At 41.1% G+C, this 16,943-nt stretch overlaps 1 protein-coding gene across 5 annotated transcripts in view; it reads left to right on the top strand.

The window, feature by feature from the left end:
* The window catches only part of RCOR3 (REST corepressor 3), a 271,152-nt gene that overhangs the window by 107,621 nt on the left and 146,588 nt on the right, over positions 1 to 16,943 (top strand). For all 5 annotated transcript variants that reach the window (XM_053712390.1, XM_053712394.1, XM_053712392.1 and 2 more), the window contains exons 5-6: positions 11,508 to 11,669; positions 11,776 to 11,900. In XM_053712390.1, coding sequence (XP_053568365.1) covers positions 11,508 to 11,669; positions 11,776 to 11,900 — 287 coding nt within the window. The remainder of the gene's footprint in view (positions 1 to 11,507; positions 11,670 to 11,775; positions 11,901 to 16,943) is intronic.

A 16,943-nucleotide genomic window follows, 5' to 3' on the forward strand; every position in this document is an offset into this window, starting at 1 on the left:
GCCTTTAAATCTTGGCGGGAGATCCTACTCGGGGCCCGTTTGTTGTTGCTGTCTCCGGTGCTATGTGAGTACTATTTTCTGAACCCGAATTTTACCCTTGCCTGTCTGTCTACGAATTTTGCTTATCACTCAAACTGACTTCTGGATATTCGGACCCTAGCCTGCCTGACCTTGCTTCTGCTTTGTCCCTCAAACTGACTCCTGGAAATTCTGACCTTTGCCTGCCTGACCTTGCTTTTGCCTAGTCCCTCAAACTGTCGCCTGGATATACTGACCCTTGCCTGCCTGACCTTGCTTTTGCCTAGTCCCTCAAACTGTCGCCTGGATATACTGACCCTTGCCTGCCTGACCTTGCTTTTGCCTTAACCCTAGCAAACCTGCTTAAAGAGACATTTATATTTTGTTTGCTGCAAAAACCTGTTTGCAGATAAATGATAATGTCCCTTTAAACTGCTTAAAGGGACATTTATATTTCGTTTGCTGCAAAACCTGATTAAAGGGACATTATCATTTGTTTGCTGCATTCCTGCTTAAAGGGACAATTATTTTTCTTTGCTGCAATCCTGCTTAAAAGGACAATTATTTCTGTTTGCTGCAAACCTGCTTAAAGGGACATTATCATTTGTTTGCTTCAAACCTGCTTATAGGGACATTATCATTTGTTTGCTGCACACCTGCTTAAAGGGACTTTATCATTTATTGGTTGTTAACCTGCTTAAAGGGACATTTATCATTTATTGGATACAAACCTGTTTAAAGGGTAATTTATCATTTGTTGCAAACCTGCTTAAAGGGTCATTTATCATTTTACCTTTCTACTACTTAAAGTTTGCAATCTCTTGTGTATCAATTCAGACCTCAAGAAATTATACAGAGATTCTACTTCTTTTGTGAATACATTGTATCCTACTTATTTTGTTTCCTGAGTGGGTCACGTCCTGGATATTTCTCAGTGTGCTAGCGTGTGTTTTACTTTTCACGCTAGCAGTTGGGTTGAATCCTGGGCTGATCCTTTACGGCTGACAATACAAACGGGCCAGAAATGGACCCCACTGAATTGTCCATGGCCGTGGCCCACCAGGGACAATTACTAGGATCTCATGCTACTCACTTGCAATCCTTGGACTCAAAATTGGATCAGATAACTACATTACTACAGAGTTTGGTTGCTCCTATATCTCCCAATCCTACTCCTTTGGAGACCTCTCCTCCTACGAATCCTACTAGCCAGTCACAAGGACAACTCAGTCCTAGGATACCCCTTCCGGATAAATATGATGGGAATCCTGAAGACTGTAGGGGTTTTTTGAATCAATGCTGCCTTCACTTCCGTAACAGCCCAGTCCTTTTTGCTACTCCCTCTTCTAGAATCACCTTCCTTATATCTTTAATGCAAGGAAAAGCCTTAGCTTGGGTATCACCTTTGCTTGAAAAGAATGATCCAATACTCCTGGATGTGGATTCTTTCCTCTCTGTATTTTCAAATGTCTTTGACAAACCTGGAAGATCCTCCGCTGCTGAAGCCTGCCTCTTAGACCTACGACAGGGAGGTCAATCTGTGTCTCAATATGCCATTGAGTTCCGCACTCTAGCATCAGAAACTACTTGGAATCAGGGAGCTCTTAGAGCAGCCTTTCGTAAAGGACTTTCTGAACATCTCAAAGATGAATTGGTGTACCGGGATCTTCCAGACTCCCTAGAAGCTCTGATTAATCTTTGTATTTGTCTTGACTCCAGATACCGCGAACGCCAACAAGAAAGAGAGAGAAGTCAGAAATCTTCAAATCGACCTTCTTTTCGTCTGGCTCCTCGTTTCTCTAACCCAATAACTCCCGCTTCTCCTCCTTCTGACCAGGCTGAGCCAATGGAAGTAGGCACCATAAGACTAACCGAAACTGAACGCCTGAGAAGACGCTCTCTTGGCCTATGTTTGTACTGTGGCCTTAAAGGACACTTATTAAAGGATTGTCCCACCAGGCCAGTAAAAGCCAGGGCTTAACTTCTGACCGGGGGACTGAGTTAAGCCAAATTGGATTTCATTCCCTCAATAATAAACTTTTTCTTCCAGTGACCCTTCACTGGATTCATACCCAAGCTCTCATCGATTCGGGTGCCGGAGGAGTCTTCATTGACTCCACATATGTATCTACTCACACTATACCCTTACTTAGAAAAGATTATTCAGTTCCTGTCTCTACTGTTAGTGGAGATCCTTTGGGTTCCAGACTCATCCAGTTTGCTACTAAACCCATTCTCTTTACTGTAGGAGTTCTTCATTCTGAGACAATATGTTTTGACATCATCTCGACACCTCAATTTCCCATAATTTTGGGTCTTCCATGGCTCCAATTACATAACCCTATCTTCTCTTGGACTCAAGGTGAACTCACCTCTTGGGGATCTTCATGTCAAACCAGTTGTCTTCAAGTACCCACTAAAGTGCCGCTTACTATTGCTCTCACTACCGATACTTCTGGGTCATTACCCACGCCTTATCAAGATTTTGTTGATGTGTTTTCCAAGAAAGAAGCAGAACGTCTTCCTCCTCACCATCCTTTTGATTGCCCCATTGATCTTCTTCCTGGGGCACCTTTACCTCGTGGCAAGACTTACCCGCTTTCAAGGCCTGAGAATGTAGCTTTGGAGGAATATATTCAAGATAATTTGGCTAGAGGATTTATTTGACCCTCCTCTTCTCCTGTAGGGGCTGGGTTCTTTTTTTGTGGGGAAAAAGGATGGAGGTTTGCAACCTTGTATTGATTACAGGGGTTTGAATCAAATCACAATCAAGAACAGTTACCCTTTGCCTCTTATTCCTGAATTGTTTACCTATCTTCAAGGATCCACAATATTTACCAAACTGGATCTTCGTGGAGCGTACAATCTTGTCCGTATGCGCAATGGAAGACAGCCTTTAACACTTGATTTGGGCATTATGAGTATTTGGTCATGCCTTTTGGGCTATGTAATGCCCTTGCTGTTTTTCAACACTTTGTGAATGAGATTTTTCGTGAATTTTTGAACACTTTTGTCATCATATACCTTGACGATATTCTAATTTTTTCTCAAACCTATCAAGAACATGTGCATCACGTCAGGAAAGTATTGCAACGGTTAAGAGATAACCATTTGTTTGCCAAACTGGAGAAATGTTCATTTCATCAAAGATCCATACCTTTCTTGGGTTATGTAATATCCGAATCTGGATTTGAAATGGATCCAACTAAACTTTCTGCCATTTTGGATTGGCCTAGACCTGATTCTCTTAAAACTCTACAACGTTTTCTGGGCTTAGCCAGTTATTACCGAAAATGTATCAAGGGATTTGCAACTATCACTACACCTCTTACTTCTCTCACTAGAAAGGGGCAAAACTGTAAAGAATGGCCTCCAGAGGCTATTAAGGCTTTTGAGTCTCTCAAAGAAGCCTTTTCTTCTGCACCTATACTCCGCCACCCAAATCCGGATTTTCAATTTATCCTTGAAGTGGATGCCTCTTCTGTTGCTGCTGGGGCTATTCTTTCCCAACGATTACCTGACACAGGAAAGATTCATCCTGTAGGTTTCTTCTCCAAGAAATGTACCTCTTCTGAATTAAATTACGACTTAGGCAATAAAGAGTTGCTTGCCATCAAGATGGCTCTGGACGAATGGAGGCATTGGTTGGAGGGTACTGCTTTACAGTTTTCCATACTCACAGATCATAAAAACCTTCTTTATCTCCAAACTGCCAAACGTTTGAATTCCAGGCAGGCTCGTTGGTCTTTATTCTTCTCACGTTTTCATTACAATCTTTCTTATATACCTGGTTCTAAGAATATAAAAGCGGATGCTCTTTCCAGACAATTTCAACTTACCTCTACTCCTGAATCTGGTACCATCCTTCAACCACATAAAGTCATTGCTCAGTTATCAACTTCTTGCTTACAGGAATTACAGACTTCTCAAAAGGATCTTCCTTTGTCCTGCAAACCTCCTGATGGTTTACTATTTGTTCCTGAACGTCTTTGTTCCAAGATCCTCCATTGGGCTCATGATAGTCCTCTCTCCGCACATCCAGGTATCGGTAACACTGTTCGGAATCTCAAACAGTATGTCTGGTGGCCAACTCTCACTCAAGATGTTAAAGACTATGTTTCAGTATGCACACAATGTGCTACCAATAAAACTCCTCGACAACTCCCTTCGGGATTGCTTCAGCCTTTGCCCATTCCTCACCAGCCTTGGACCCATTTATCTATGGATTTTATTACCGACCTCCCTCTTTCAGCTGGAAACAACACTATTTGGGTGGTTGTCGACAGGTTCACTAAATCAGCTAATTTCATTCCTTTGCTTGGTTTACCCTCTGCCAAAAGACTTTCTGAGCTTTTTCTTTTACATATTGTGAAATTACATGGGTTCCCACTGGATATCGTCTCCGATAGAGGGGTACAATTTGTTTCCCGGTTCTGGAAATTGCTCTGTAAACATTTTGGTACTACAGTCTCTTTGTCTACTTCACATCATCCGCAGTCCAATGGCCAAACTGAAAGAGTTAACCAGTGCCTGGAGACTTATCTTAGACATTATGTGGACCATCATCATTCTAATTGGACTCGTTATCTTCCATTAGAAGAATTGGCTCATAATGCCCGATACAATTCGTCTCTTCAGTCTTCTCCCTTTTATGCAGCTTACGGATTTCAACCCAGAACATTTCCTCTGCATACTTCTTCCACTGAAAATCCTGCTTCTGATCTTTCTGCTCGGAGATTAACTCGCCATTGGCGGAAGATACGTCTTCTTCTATCCAAAGCCTCTAATTAATATAAGCTCTTTGCGGATCGCCGACTGAAGAAGGCTCCCAAATATCGTCCTGGGGACAAGGTTTGGATTTCTACGCGTCATCTTCGTCTCAAACAACCTTCTAATAAATTGGGACCACGATATGTGGGTCCTTTCCGAATACTGGGTCAAGTTTGTTCTACTGCTTATCGAGTTGCTCTCCCCAGAACTCTCAAAGCTCATCCTGTTTTTCATGTTTCTCTTTTGAAACCTATGGTATCAAATAGGTATTCTAAGTCTCTATCCAAACCTTCGCCTCTGTTGATTCATGGACAACCTGAGTTTGAAGTTAGTCACATTCTGGATTCCAAACTTCGTGGCAAAAAATTGTACTATCTCATCCATTGGAAAGGTTATCCTGTCACAGAGCGGACTTGGGAACCAGCCCAACAGGTACACGCTCCTGCCTTGATTAAATCCTTTCACAAAACTCATCCTGCTAGGCTTGGACCTGTCCCCCAGAGGGGTCCTTGAGGGGGGGGGGTGCTGTCACACTCGATCCGCTCATCGCCGTGTCGGCGTGGCTCCCGGATCTCCTGTGTCTCTTACGTCACGTTGCCTAGCAATGTGACGCGCTCTAAAGCACACTCCTTCCTGACGTCAGCCCTTTCTCTGCCTTTAAATCTTGGCGGGAGATCCTACTCGGGGCCCGTTTGTTGTTGCGGTCTCCGGTGCTATGTGAGTACTATTTTCTGAACCCGAATTTTACCCTTGCCTGTCTGTCTACAAATTCTGCTTATCACTCAACTGACTTCTGGATATTCGGACCCTAGCCTGCCTGACCTTGCTTCTGCTTTGTCCCTCAAACTAACTCCTGGAAATTCTGACCTTTGCCTGCCTGACCTTGCTTTTGCCTAGTCCCTCAAACTGTCGCCTGGATATACTGACCCTTGCCTGCCTGACCTTGCTTTTGCCTAGTTCCTCAAACTGTCGCCTGGATATACTGACCCTTGCCTGCCTGACCTTGCTTTTGCCTTAACCCTAGCAAACCTGCTTAAAGAGACATTTATATTTTGTTTGCTGCAAAAACCTGTTTAAAGGGACATTATCATTTGTTATCTGCAAACCTGCTTAAAGGGACATTATCATTTGTTTGCTGCAATCCTGCTTAAAGGGACAATTTATTTTTGTTTGCTGCAATCCTGCTAAAAAGGACAATTATTTCTGTTTGCTGCAAACCTGCTTAAAGGGACATTATCTTTTGTTTGCTTCAAACCTGCTTAAAGTTACATTATCATTTGTTTGCTTCAAACCTGCTTATAGGGACATTATCATTTGTTTGCTGCACACCTGCTTAAAGGGACTTTATCATTTATTGGTTGTTAACCTGCTTAAAGGGACATTTATCATTTATTGGATACAAACCTGTTTAAAGGGTCATTTATCATTTGTTGCAAACCTGCTTAAAGGGACATGTATCCTTTTACCTTTCTACTACTTAAAGTTTGCAATCTCTTGTGTATCAATTCAGACCTCAAGAAATTATACAGAGATTCTACTTCTTTTGTGAATACATTGTATCCTACTTATTTTGTTTCCTGAGTGGGTCACGTCCTGGATATTTCTCAGTGTGCTAGTGTGTGTTTTACTTTTCACGCTAGCAGTTGGGTTGAATCCTGGGCTGATCCTTTACGGCTGACAGTGGGTTTTTTCTGATTCGGTCATAGAGTCCATAGTTCAGGCTCGTAAGTCTGTATCTAAGAAGATTTCCATGAGATAGGGCATATATATCTCTATTGGTGTGAATCCAGAGTTAGGATTCCTAGAATTTTGTCCTTTTTTCAAGAGGTACTCAGACGTCTGGCAGATGTTCCAGATGTGCAATATTTTTGTCAGGCCTTGATCAGGATCAGGCCTGTGTTCAAGCCAGTTACTCCTCCATGGAGTCTTAATTTGGTTCTCAAAGTTCTTCAAGGGGCTCCGTTTGAGCCTATGCATTCCTTAGATATTAAGTTGTTATCTTGGAAAGTTTTATTTCTTGTTGTTATTTCTTCTACTCGCAGAGTGTCAGAGTTCTCGGCTTTGCAGTATGAGTCCCCTTACCTTATTTGGCATTCAGATAAGGTAGTTTTGCATACTAAATTAGGATTTCTTCATAAGGTTGTTTCTTTTTGCAACATTAATCAGGAGACTGATGTTCCTTCCTTGTGTCTTAATCCTTCCTCTCATAAGGAATGGCTTCTGCACAATTTGGACGTGGTTTTACCTACAGGCGACTAAGGATTTTAGTCTGTCTTCTACTCTATTTCTGGTTTTCTCAGGAAAACATAAGGTCAGAAGGCTACTGCTACTTCTCCTTCTTTTTGGCTTTAGAGTATCATACGTTTTGTATATGTGACTGCTGGACAGCAGCCTCCAGGGAGATTTACGGCTCATTCCATGAGGGCTGTTGCTTCCTCATGGGCATTCAAAAATGAAGCTTCTGTGGTACAGATTTACAAGGCTGCAACTTTTGCCTTGGCTGAGGTCGCTTTTGGGAGAAAGGTTCTTCAAGCAGTGGTGCCTTCTGTTTAGGTTCCCTGTCTTGTCCCTCCCGTATAATCTGTGTACTCTAGCTTGGGTATTGATTCCCATTAGTAATTAAGATGATCCGTGGACTCAGTGTCATTAAAAAGAAAAGGAAATTTATGATTACCTGATAAATGTATTTCTTTTTTGACACGATGAGTCCACGGCCCGCACTGTTGTTTAGACAGGTTATTTGTATGTTATAAACTTCAGACACCTCTGCACCTTGTTTTTTCCTTTCTCTCCTTAACTTCGGTCGAATGACTGGAGTGGGAGAGAGGGGAGGAGCTATTTAACAGCTTTGCTGTGGTGCTCTTTGCCGCCTCCTGAAGGGCAGGAGTGATATTCCCAATAGTAATTAAGATGATCTGTGGACTCATTGTGTTAAAAAAGAAATACATTTATCAGGTAAGCATAAATTTTCTTTTCTGCTTGTGTTGCTATAGAATAACATATCAGCCAAGTCTTAACGTTTTTTAACCTCTTAACGACCGTGAATTTCAGAGAAAAACTTCCTCAAAGTACCGGACAATTTATATCATTTTAGCTATCACTCCGTTTAAACAGAAATAGAGCCGTTGTTTCTTTATATTTACTTATAAAAGCTAAATATTTTTTTTAAAGTAGACCTATTTTGCTATATTTGATGCCACTAAATCAGTCATATAAAAAAAATGGTTAACTTTTTTAGCAAACTTTGGGTTTCTTACTGAAATTATTTACACACAACTACTACAGTCATAAGTTAAATGGTTGTAAAAGCATCTCTGGGATTTCCTTTGTTCAAAAATGGCACAGGTTTTTTTTATTTTTTTATTTCATTTTAAATGTTTTTTCTGTGGTGCAGACACCTTCTCACCTTCACACTGCTCAGAATATGTGTGTATGCTACAGAAAAACATTAATAGCTTTCACTAGAAGATTTTTTGCTAATAAAAGTATATTACAAAACTGCTTCTATTTCACCTATGCACATTTCATTTTTTACTTTTCTATCCCTTTACTTTAACCCCATAACCTACAAAATTAAAACAGAAGTAAAACAGTCGAGTCAGAATTAAACTTTCATGATTCAGATAGGGCACGCAATTTTAAAAAACTTTTCAATTTACTTTTATCATCAAATTTGTCTCTTGGTATTGTTAGTTGAAAGCTAAACCTAGGTAGACTCATATGCTAATGTCTAAGAAGGCTGCCTCATATCTGAATGCATTTGAAAGTTTTTCACAACTAGAGGGCGTTAGTTCACGTGTGCCATATAGATAACATTGTGATCATGCCAGTGGAGTTACCTAGGAGTCAGCACTGATTGGCTAAAATGCAAGTCTGTCAAAAGAACTGAAATAATGGGGCAGTCTGCAGAGGCTTAGATAGAAGGTAATCACAGAGGTAAAAAGTATATTAATATAACTGTGTTGGCTTATGCAAAACTGGGGAATGGGTAATAAAGGGATTATATATCTTTTTAAACAGCAAAAATTCTGGAGTAGTCCCATAAACTCCATCTAGTGGCCACATATAAATAATATAGTATGTACAGAAAAAGTTACACAGTTTGTAATAAGGTATAAGTATGAATCAAATGAAAAAAACTGAGATATCTAATTCCCTGTTAAGACCTCTTTGGGTACATAGTATCTAATTTATCTATCCAAAAGGCCTATTTTTGTTTAAGAGATTGCTTCGTATCACCTCCACTTCTAAGAACATCAACAGTATCTACACATTGCCATCTCAACTGGCTAATAAAGTGTCAGGCCACATAAGCCTGGCTGTCTTCTGTTCTAATATTGGATTTGTGTTGGTTTAATATTTCTCTCAGTTCCCAAAGGTACATTTTGCAACAAGTACATTTTATTAAATATATTGCATAAGAAGACTCACATGTATAATATATTATCTTATTTTAAATTTCTGACCCTTCAAAGGATGTACAAATTCTCGACTGCTGATAATTGAATTGCAATTACTGCATCCTAAACATGGATAGCAACCCAATTTTTTTGTTCAGTAATGAATATATATGTTAATATCTTTATTGGATGAATATATGTCAGTCTGTAGCAACATATCCTTTTAGATTACATACCCTTTTGTAGGCCTTCATAGGCATTTCTTAAAATATTTTAATGCCTTGTTATACTGTTGTAAAATGTGCCAGTATTTTCTTACAATCTGTGAGAATTCATTCCTGTATGGATTGTATTGTGAGATAAATGTTTATCTTCCTATATTACCTTTTTTATTGATTTTGTCTCTTACTATCATCAGCAGCCATATTCTTTCAATTTCCTTTATTAAATCTTTTGGGGAATCCCCTCTTGAGGGATTTATTACCTATTTCTTCCAATCTTTTTGATTTAAGGGTTTACTTTAAGGGCATGTGAGCCCAAAAAGTGGTATGAACATTGGTGATTTTTATGTTGTCATTAAATTAAGTGTTAGCATACTAAGTGCTTTGGATATTTGCATATTTTGTAATTATACTAGGAGTGATAGCCATTTCTCCAGTCCTACGTGCACTTACCTGTGAAATGATTGTTCAGGTGCTGGTCTGAGTCATTGGATTATACTCACTTACCATGATAGCCATTTAGTGATCTTTAGTCCCCAATATTCTGCCTCACATTTCCCCCCAAACACCATCTTTTAACATCTTTTAACATGCAGCATCACCTACTACCTATAGATTCCACAAAAGTGAAGGGAAAAAAATATACATTTTGACTCTCAGTACTCTTGAAGACCCCTCTAATCTCTTTTCTGGCCTGAACAGTTCATTTCTCATTATATCTCCACACTAGCCTCTTGCTCGTTCCTGACTCAGTACCCCTCCTCCTAAACCCTGCACACTCATTCCTAACTTTGTTAAGCCCTGTTGATATGCTGCTTTCAAATGTATTCCCACATTTGAGGGTATTTGGATACACTTGCACCCTGTCTGCTCTACCAGTTTTAACTGCACTCTTGCTCCTCTTCTGTCAACCTCAACCAATATCTCACCACACCAACAATGTTTATTTGTCACAAACAAATGCAAACTCTTGCAGATCATCTCTAGCTTACACATAAACTGTTCATTTGAATCTGTGACATTTTGATATGTCTGCTCTCTGATCATAATCCCATTTGCTTCCTATCTTCATGTTCCTATTTTCTTTCACCTATTCTTACACCCATTCTCACACACATATTAAGACTTTCTTTAAACATATACTAATCACCAATCCTTAGCAATCCTTCACTTGACCCAGCCTTTCAGGCAACCTCAGTCCTGTATCTCTAGTCCATTCACCTCTAAACCCATTTAGAGGGCTGTATTTTCTCTCATTAACGTCTGTTCTTGACTTTATGCAGGCTGTTTTTTTATCACCAACAGTATACAGACACTGCAGTTACCAAGGAGAAAAATGACTTGCTTATAGGCAAGCCTAAAGGACATTGGTTATCATTCTTAGTCTATCTGCAGCTTTTGATATTACTAAGCACCCTGTCCTTCTCCAACACGTTCGGTCCCTTGTCATTTATGACACAACTCTTTCATGTTTCTTATATCTTATCTTCGCTGTGTCCTTCTCTTACACAACCCCCCATTTATCATTCTCTGTTAGGGTGCCACAAGGCTTACCAACTAGGCTACAACTATCCTTCTTTGCTTCCATGCTGTCCACACTGCATCCCATCATGCATGCCTCTACCAGACTAATTTTCCTTACACAGCGCTCTTCATCTGTTGCTTTAGTGTTATTGTATCAATATTAATTTGATTAGATAAGTATTTGTGTGAGCAAAAATAGAGAGCTGACCTGGACTTTATTTCCAAAAAGACTTCTTGACTACTCCAGTGCAGGTGGTCTATTCCCACTTCTGAATGAAGCAAGAGTTGTCAGGATTTCTTATACATAAAATATTCTGTAGTGGGTTATGTTTTATTACTATAGTTATACTGTATATGGTATTTTAAAACGATTAATGACATATACACTAGTTTTCCCTGCAATAATCATTCATAATAAAGGGTTTACAAGCCATGTTTAGAAAGGACAGGGATAGTTCAGGTAATACGATTTCTGGATATTTGTTTTTGGAAAGAGAATGATTTTACATAAATTCATCTTCTTGTTGTAAGTACATCAACCATGCAAACTAAAAGTGGTATTTCCTCCTTCAAGGCTCTTGGCATGTTATTCTGGCACAAACACAATATTGAGAAGTCTCTTGCGGATTTGCCCAATTTTACTCCTTTCCCTGATGAGTGGACTGTGGAAGATAAAGTTCTTTTTGAACAAGCGTTCAGTTTCCATGGAAAAAGTTTTCATAGAATTCAACAAATGGTAAGTTTCTTCTGGGTAGGTGCATTTAGCTCTACCTAATATTTAATACTTTTTTAAAAATCCAGTAAAATACATATTGATTTTCTAAAAACATTGGGTTTTTTAGCTTCCAGATAAGACCATTGCAAGCCTTGTAAAATATTACTACTCTTGGAAAAAAACTAGATCTCGGACAAGTTTGATGGATCGTCAGGCTAGAAAGCTAGCAGCTAAAAATAATCCAGGAGAAAGGTAATCAACAATGTTTTACGTTTTAATGCATATTTACACTCATGACATTTAAAGGGACAGTCTAGTCAAAAATAAACTTTTATGATTTAGATAGGGAATGTAATTTTAAACAACTTTCCAATTTACTTTTATAATCAATTTCTCCAACATAGGTGTGTCCGGTCCACGGCGTCATCCTTACTTGTGGGATATTCTCTTCCCCAACAGGAAATGGCAAAGAGCCCAGCAAAGCTGGTCACATGATCCCTCCTAGGCTCCGCCTACCCCAGTCATTCTCTTTGCCGTTGTACAGGCAACATCTCCACGGAGATGGCTTAGAGTTTTTTAGTGTTTAACTGTAGTTTTTATTATTCAATCAAGAGTTTGTTATTTTAAAATAGTGCTGGTATGTACTATTTACTCAGAAACAGAAAAGAGATGAAGATTTCTGTTTGTATGAGGAAAATGATTTTAGCAACCGTCACTAAAATCCATGGCTGTTCCACACAGGACTGTTGAGAGCAATTAACTTCAGTTGGGGGAACAGTGAGCAGTCTCTTGCTGCTTGAGGTATGACACATTCTAACAAGACGATGTAATGCTGGAAGCTGTCATTTTCCCTATGGGATCCGGTAAGCCATGTTTATAAAGATCATAAATAAGGGCTTCACAAGGGCTTATTAAGACTGTAGACTTTTTCTGGGCTAAATCGATTCATTATTAACACATATTTAGCCTTGAGGAATCATTTTATCTGGGTATTTTGATATAATAATATCGGCAGGCACTGTTTTAGACTCCTTATTATTTAGGGGCTTTCCCAAATCATAGGCAGAGCCTCATTTTCGCGCCGGTGTTGCGCACTTGTTTTTGAGAGGCATGACATGCAGTCGCATGTGAGAGGAGCTCTGATACTTAGAAAAGACTTTCTGAAGGCGTCATTTGGTATCGTATTCCCCTTTGGGCTTGGTTGGGTCTCAGCAAAGCAGATACCAGGGACTGTAAAGGGGTTAAAGTTAAAAACGGCTCCGGTTCCGTTATTTTAAGGGTTAAAGCTTCCAAATTTGGTGTGCAATACTTTTAAGGCTTTAAGACACTGTGGTGAAAATTTGGTGAATTTTGAACAATTCCTTCATGTTTTTTCGCAATTGCAGTAATAAAGTGTGTTCAGTTTAAAATTTAAAGTGACAGTAACGGTTTTATTTTAAAACGTTTTTTGTACTTTGTTATCAAGTTTATGCCTGTTTAACATGTCTGAACTACCAGATAGACTGTGTTCTGAATGTGGGGAAGCCAGAATTCCTATTCATTTAAATAAATGTGATTTATGTGACAATGACAATGATGCCCAAGATGATTCCTCAAGTGAGGGGAGTAAGCATGGTACTGCATCATTCCCTCCTTCGTCTACACGAGTCTTGCCCACTCAGGAGGCCCCTAGTACATCTAGCGCGCCAATACTCCTTACTATGCAACAATTAACGGCTGTAATGGATAATTCTGTCAAAAACATTTTAGCCAAAATGAACACTTACCAGCGTAAGCGTGACTGCTCTGTTTTAGATACTGAAGAGCATGACGACGCTGATAATAATGGTTCTGAAGGGCCCCTAACCCAGTCTGATGGGGCCAGGGAGGTTTTGTCTGAGGGAGAAATTACTGATTCAGGGAACATTTCTCAACAAGCTGAACCTGATGTGATTACGTTTAAATTTAAATTGGAACATCTCCGCATTCTGCTCAAGGAGGTATTATCCACTCTGGATGATTGTGACAAGTTGGTCATCCCAGAGAAACTATGTAAAATGGACAAGTTCCTAGAGGTCCCGGGACTCCCAGAAGCTTTTCCTATACCCAAGCGGGTGGCGGACATTGTTAATAAAGAATGGGAAAGGCCCGGTATTCCTTTCGTCCCTCCCCCCATATTTAAAAAATTGTTTCCTATGGTCGACCCCAGAAAGGACTTATGGCAGACAGTCCCCAAGGTCGAGGGAGCGGTTTCCACTTTAAACAAACGCACCACTATACCCATAGAGGATAGTTGTGCTTTTAAAGATCCTATGGATAAAAAATTAGAAGGTTTACTTAAAAAGATGTTTGTTCAGCAGGGTTACCTTCTACAACCTATTTCATGCATTGTCCCTGTAGCTACAGCCGCATGTTTCTGGTTCGATGAGCTGATAAAGGCGGTCGATAGTGATTCTCCCCCTTACGAGGAGATTATGGACAGAATCAATGCTCTCAAATTGGCTAATTCTTTCACCCTAGACGCCACTTTGCAATTGGCTAGGTTAGCGGCTAAGAATTCAGGGTTTGCTATTGTGGCGCGCAGAGCGCTTTGGTTGAAATCTTGGTCAGCTGATGCGTCTTCCAAGAACAAGCTACTTAACATTCCTTTCAAGGGGAAAACGCTGTTTGGCCCTGACTTGAAAGAGATTATCTCTGATATCACTGGGGGTAAGGGCCACGCCCTTCCTCAGGATCGGCCTTTCAAGGCAAAAAATAAACCTAATTTTCGTCCCTTTCGTAGAAACGGACCAGCCCAAAGTTCTACGTCCTCTAAGCAAGAGGGTAATACTTCTCAAGCCAAGCCAGCTTGGAGACCAATGCAAGGCTGGAACAAGGGAAAGCAGGCCAAGAAACCTGCCACTGCTACCAAGACAGCATGAAATGTTGGCCCCCGATCCGGGACCGGATCTGGTGGGGGGCAGACTCTCTCTCTTCGCTCAGGCTTGGGCAAGAGATGTTCTGGATCCTTGGGCGCTAGAAATAGTCTCCCAAGGTTATCTTCTGGAATTCAAGGGGCTTCCCCCAAGGGGGAGGTTCCACAGGTCTCAGTTGTCTTCGGACCACATAAAAAGACAGGCATTCTTACATTGTGTAGAAGACCTGTTAAAAATGGGAGTGATTCATCCTGTTCCATTAAGAGAACAAGGGATGGGGTTCTACTCCAATCTGTTCATAGTTCCCAAAAAAGAGGGAACGTTCAGACCAATCTTAGATCTCAAGATCTTAAACAAGTTTCTCAAGGTTCCATCGTTCAAGATGGAAACCATTCGAACTATTCTTCCTTCCATCCAGGAAGGTCAATTCATGACCACGGTGGATTTAAAGGATGCGTATCTACCTGGACAAGCATTACCAGTTCGTGGCGCTTCCTTTCGGATTAGCCACTGCTCCAAGGATTTTCACAAAGGTACTAGGGTCCCTTCTAGCTGTGCTAAGACCAAGGGGCATTGCTGTAGTACCTTACTTGGACGACATTCTGATTCAAGCGTCGTCCCTTCCTCAAGCAAAGGCTCACACGGACATTGTCCTGGCCTTTCTCAGATCTCACGGATGGAAAGTGAACGTGGAAAAGAGTTCTCTATCTCCGTCAACAAGGGTTCCCTTCTTGGGAACAATAATAGACTCCTTAGAAATGAGGATTTTTCTGACAGAGGCCAGAAAAACAAAACTTCTAGACTCTTGTCGGATACTTCATTCCGTTCCTCTTCCTTCCATAGCGCAGTGCATGGAAGTGATCGGTTTGATGGTAGCGGCAATGGACATAGTTCCTTTTGCGCGCATTCATCTAAGACCATTACAACTGTGCATGCTCAGTCAGTGGAATGGGGACTATACAGACTTGTCTCCGAAGATACAAGTAAATCAGAGGACCAGAGACTCACTCCGTTGGTGGCTGTCCCTGGACAACCTGTCACAAGGGATGACATTCCGCAGACCGGAGTGGGTCATCGTCACGACCGACGCCAGTCTGATGGGCTGGGGCGCGGTCTGGGGATCCCTGAAAGCTCAGGGTCTTTGGTCTCGGGAAGAATCTCTTCTACCGATAAATATTCTGGAACTGAGAGCGATATTCAATGCTCTCAAGGCTTGGCCTCAGCTAGCGAGGGCCAAGTTCATACGGTTTCAATCAGACAACATGACAACTGTTGCGTACATCAACCATCAGGGGGGAACAAGGAGTTCCCTAGCGATGGAAGAAGTGACCAAAATCATTCTATGGGCGGAGTCTCACTCCTGCCACCTGTCTGCTATCCACATCCCAGGAGTGGAAAATTGGGAAGCGGATTTTCTGAGTCGTCAGACATTGCATCCGGGGGAGTGGGAACTCCATCCGGAAATCTTTGCCCAAGTCACTCAGCTGTGGGGCATTCCAGACATGGATCTGATGGCCTCTCGTCAGAACTTCAAAGTTCCTTGCTACGGGTCCAGATCCAGGGATCCCAAGGCGGCTCTAGTGGATGCACTAGTAGCACCTTGGACCTTCAAACTAGCTTATGTGTTCCCGCCGTTTCCTCTCATCCCCAGGCTGGTAGCCAGGATCAATCAGGAGAGGGCGTCGGTGATCTTGATAGCTCCTGCGTGGCCACGCAGGACTTGGTATGCAGATCTGGTGAATATGTCATCGGCTCCACCTTGGAAGCTACCTTTGAGACGAGACCTTCTTGTTCAGGGTCCGTTCGAACATCCGAATCTGGTTTCACTCCAGCTGACTGCTTGGAGATTGAACGCTTGATCTTATCGAAGCGAGGGTTCTCAGATTCTGTTATCGATACTCTTGTTCAGGCCAGGAAGCCTGTAACTAGAAAGATTTACCACAAAATTTGGAAAAAATATATCTGTTGGTGTGAATCTAAAGGATTCCCTTGGGACAAGGTTAAGATTCCTAAGATTCTATCCTTCCTTCATGAAGGATTGGAAAAAGGATTATCTGCTAGTTCCCTGAAGGGACAGATTTCTGCCTTGTCTGTGTTACTTCACAAAAAGCTGGCAGCTGTGCCAGATGTTCAAGCCTTTGTTCAGGCTCTGGTTAGAATTAAGCCTGTTTACAAACCTTTGACTCCTCCTTGGAGTCTCAACTTAGTTCTTTCAGTTCTTCAGGGGGTTCCGTTTGAACCCCTACATTCCGTTGATATTAAGTTATTATCTTGGAAAGTTTTGTTTTTAGTTGCGATTTCTTCTGCTAGAAGAGTTTCAGAATTATCTGCTCTGCAGTGTTCTCCTCCTTATCTGGTGTTCCATGCAGATAAGGTGGTTTTACGTACTAAACCTGGTTTT

This window comes from Bombina bombina, chromosome 4 (genome assembly GCF_027579735.1).
Source record: "Bombina bombina isolate aBomBom1 chromosome 4, aBomBom1.pri, whole genome shotgun sequence".
Classification (NCBI taxonomy): Eukaryota; Metazoa; Chordata; class Amphibia; order Anura; family Bombinatoridae; genus Bombina; species Bombina bombina.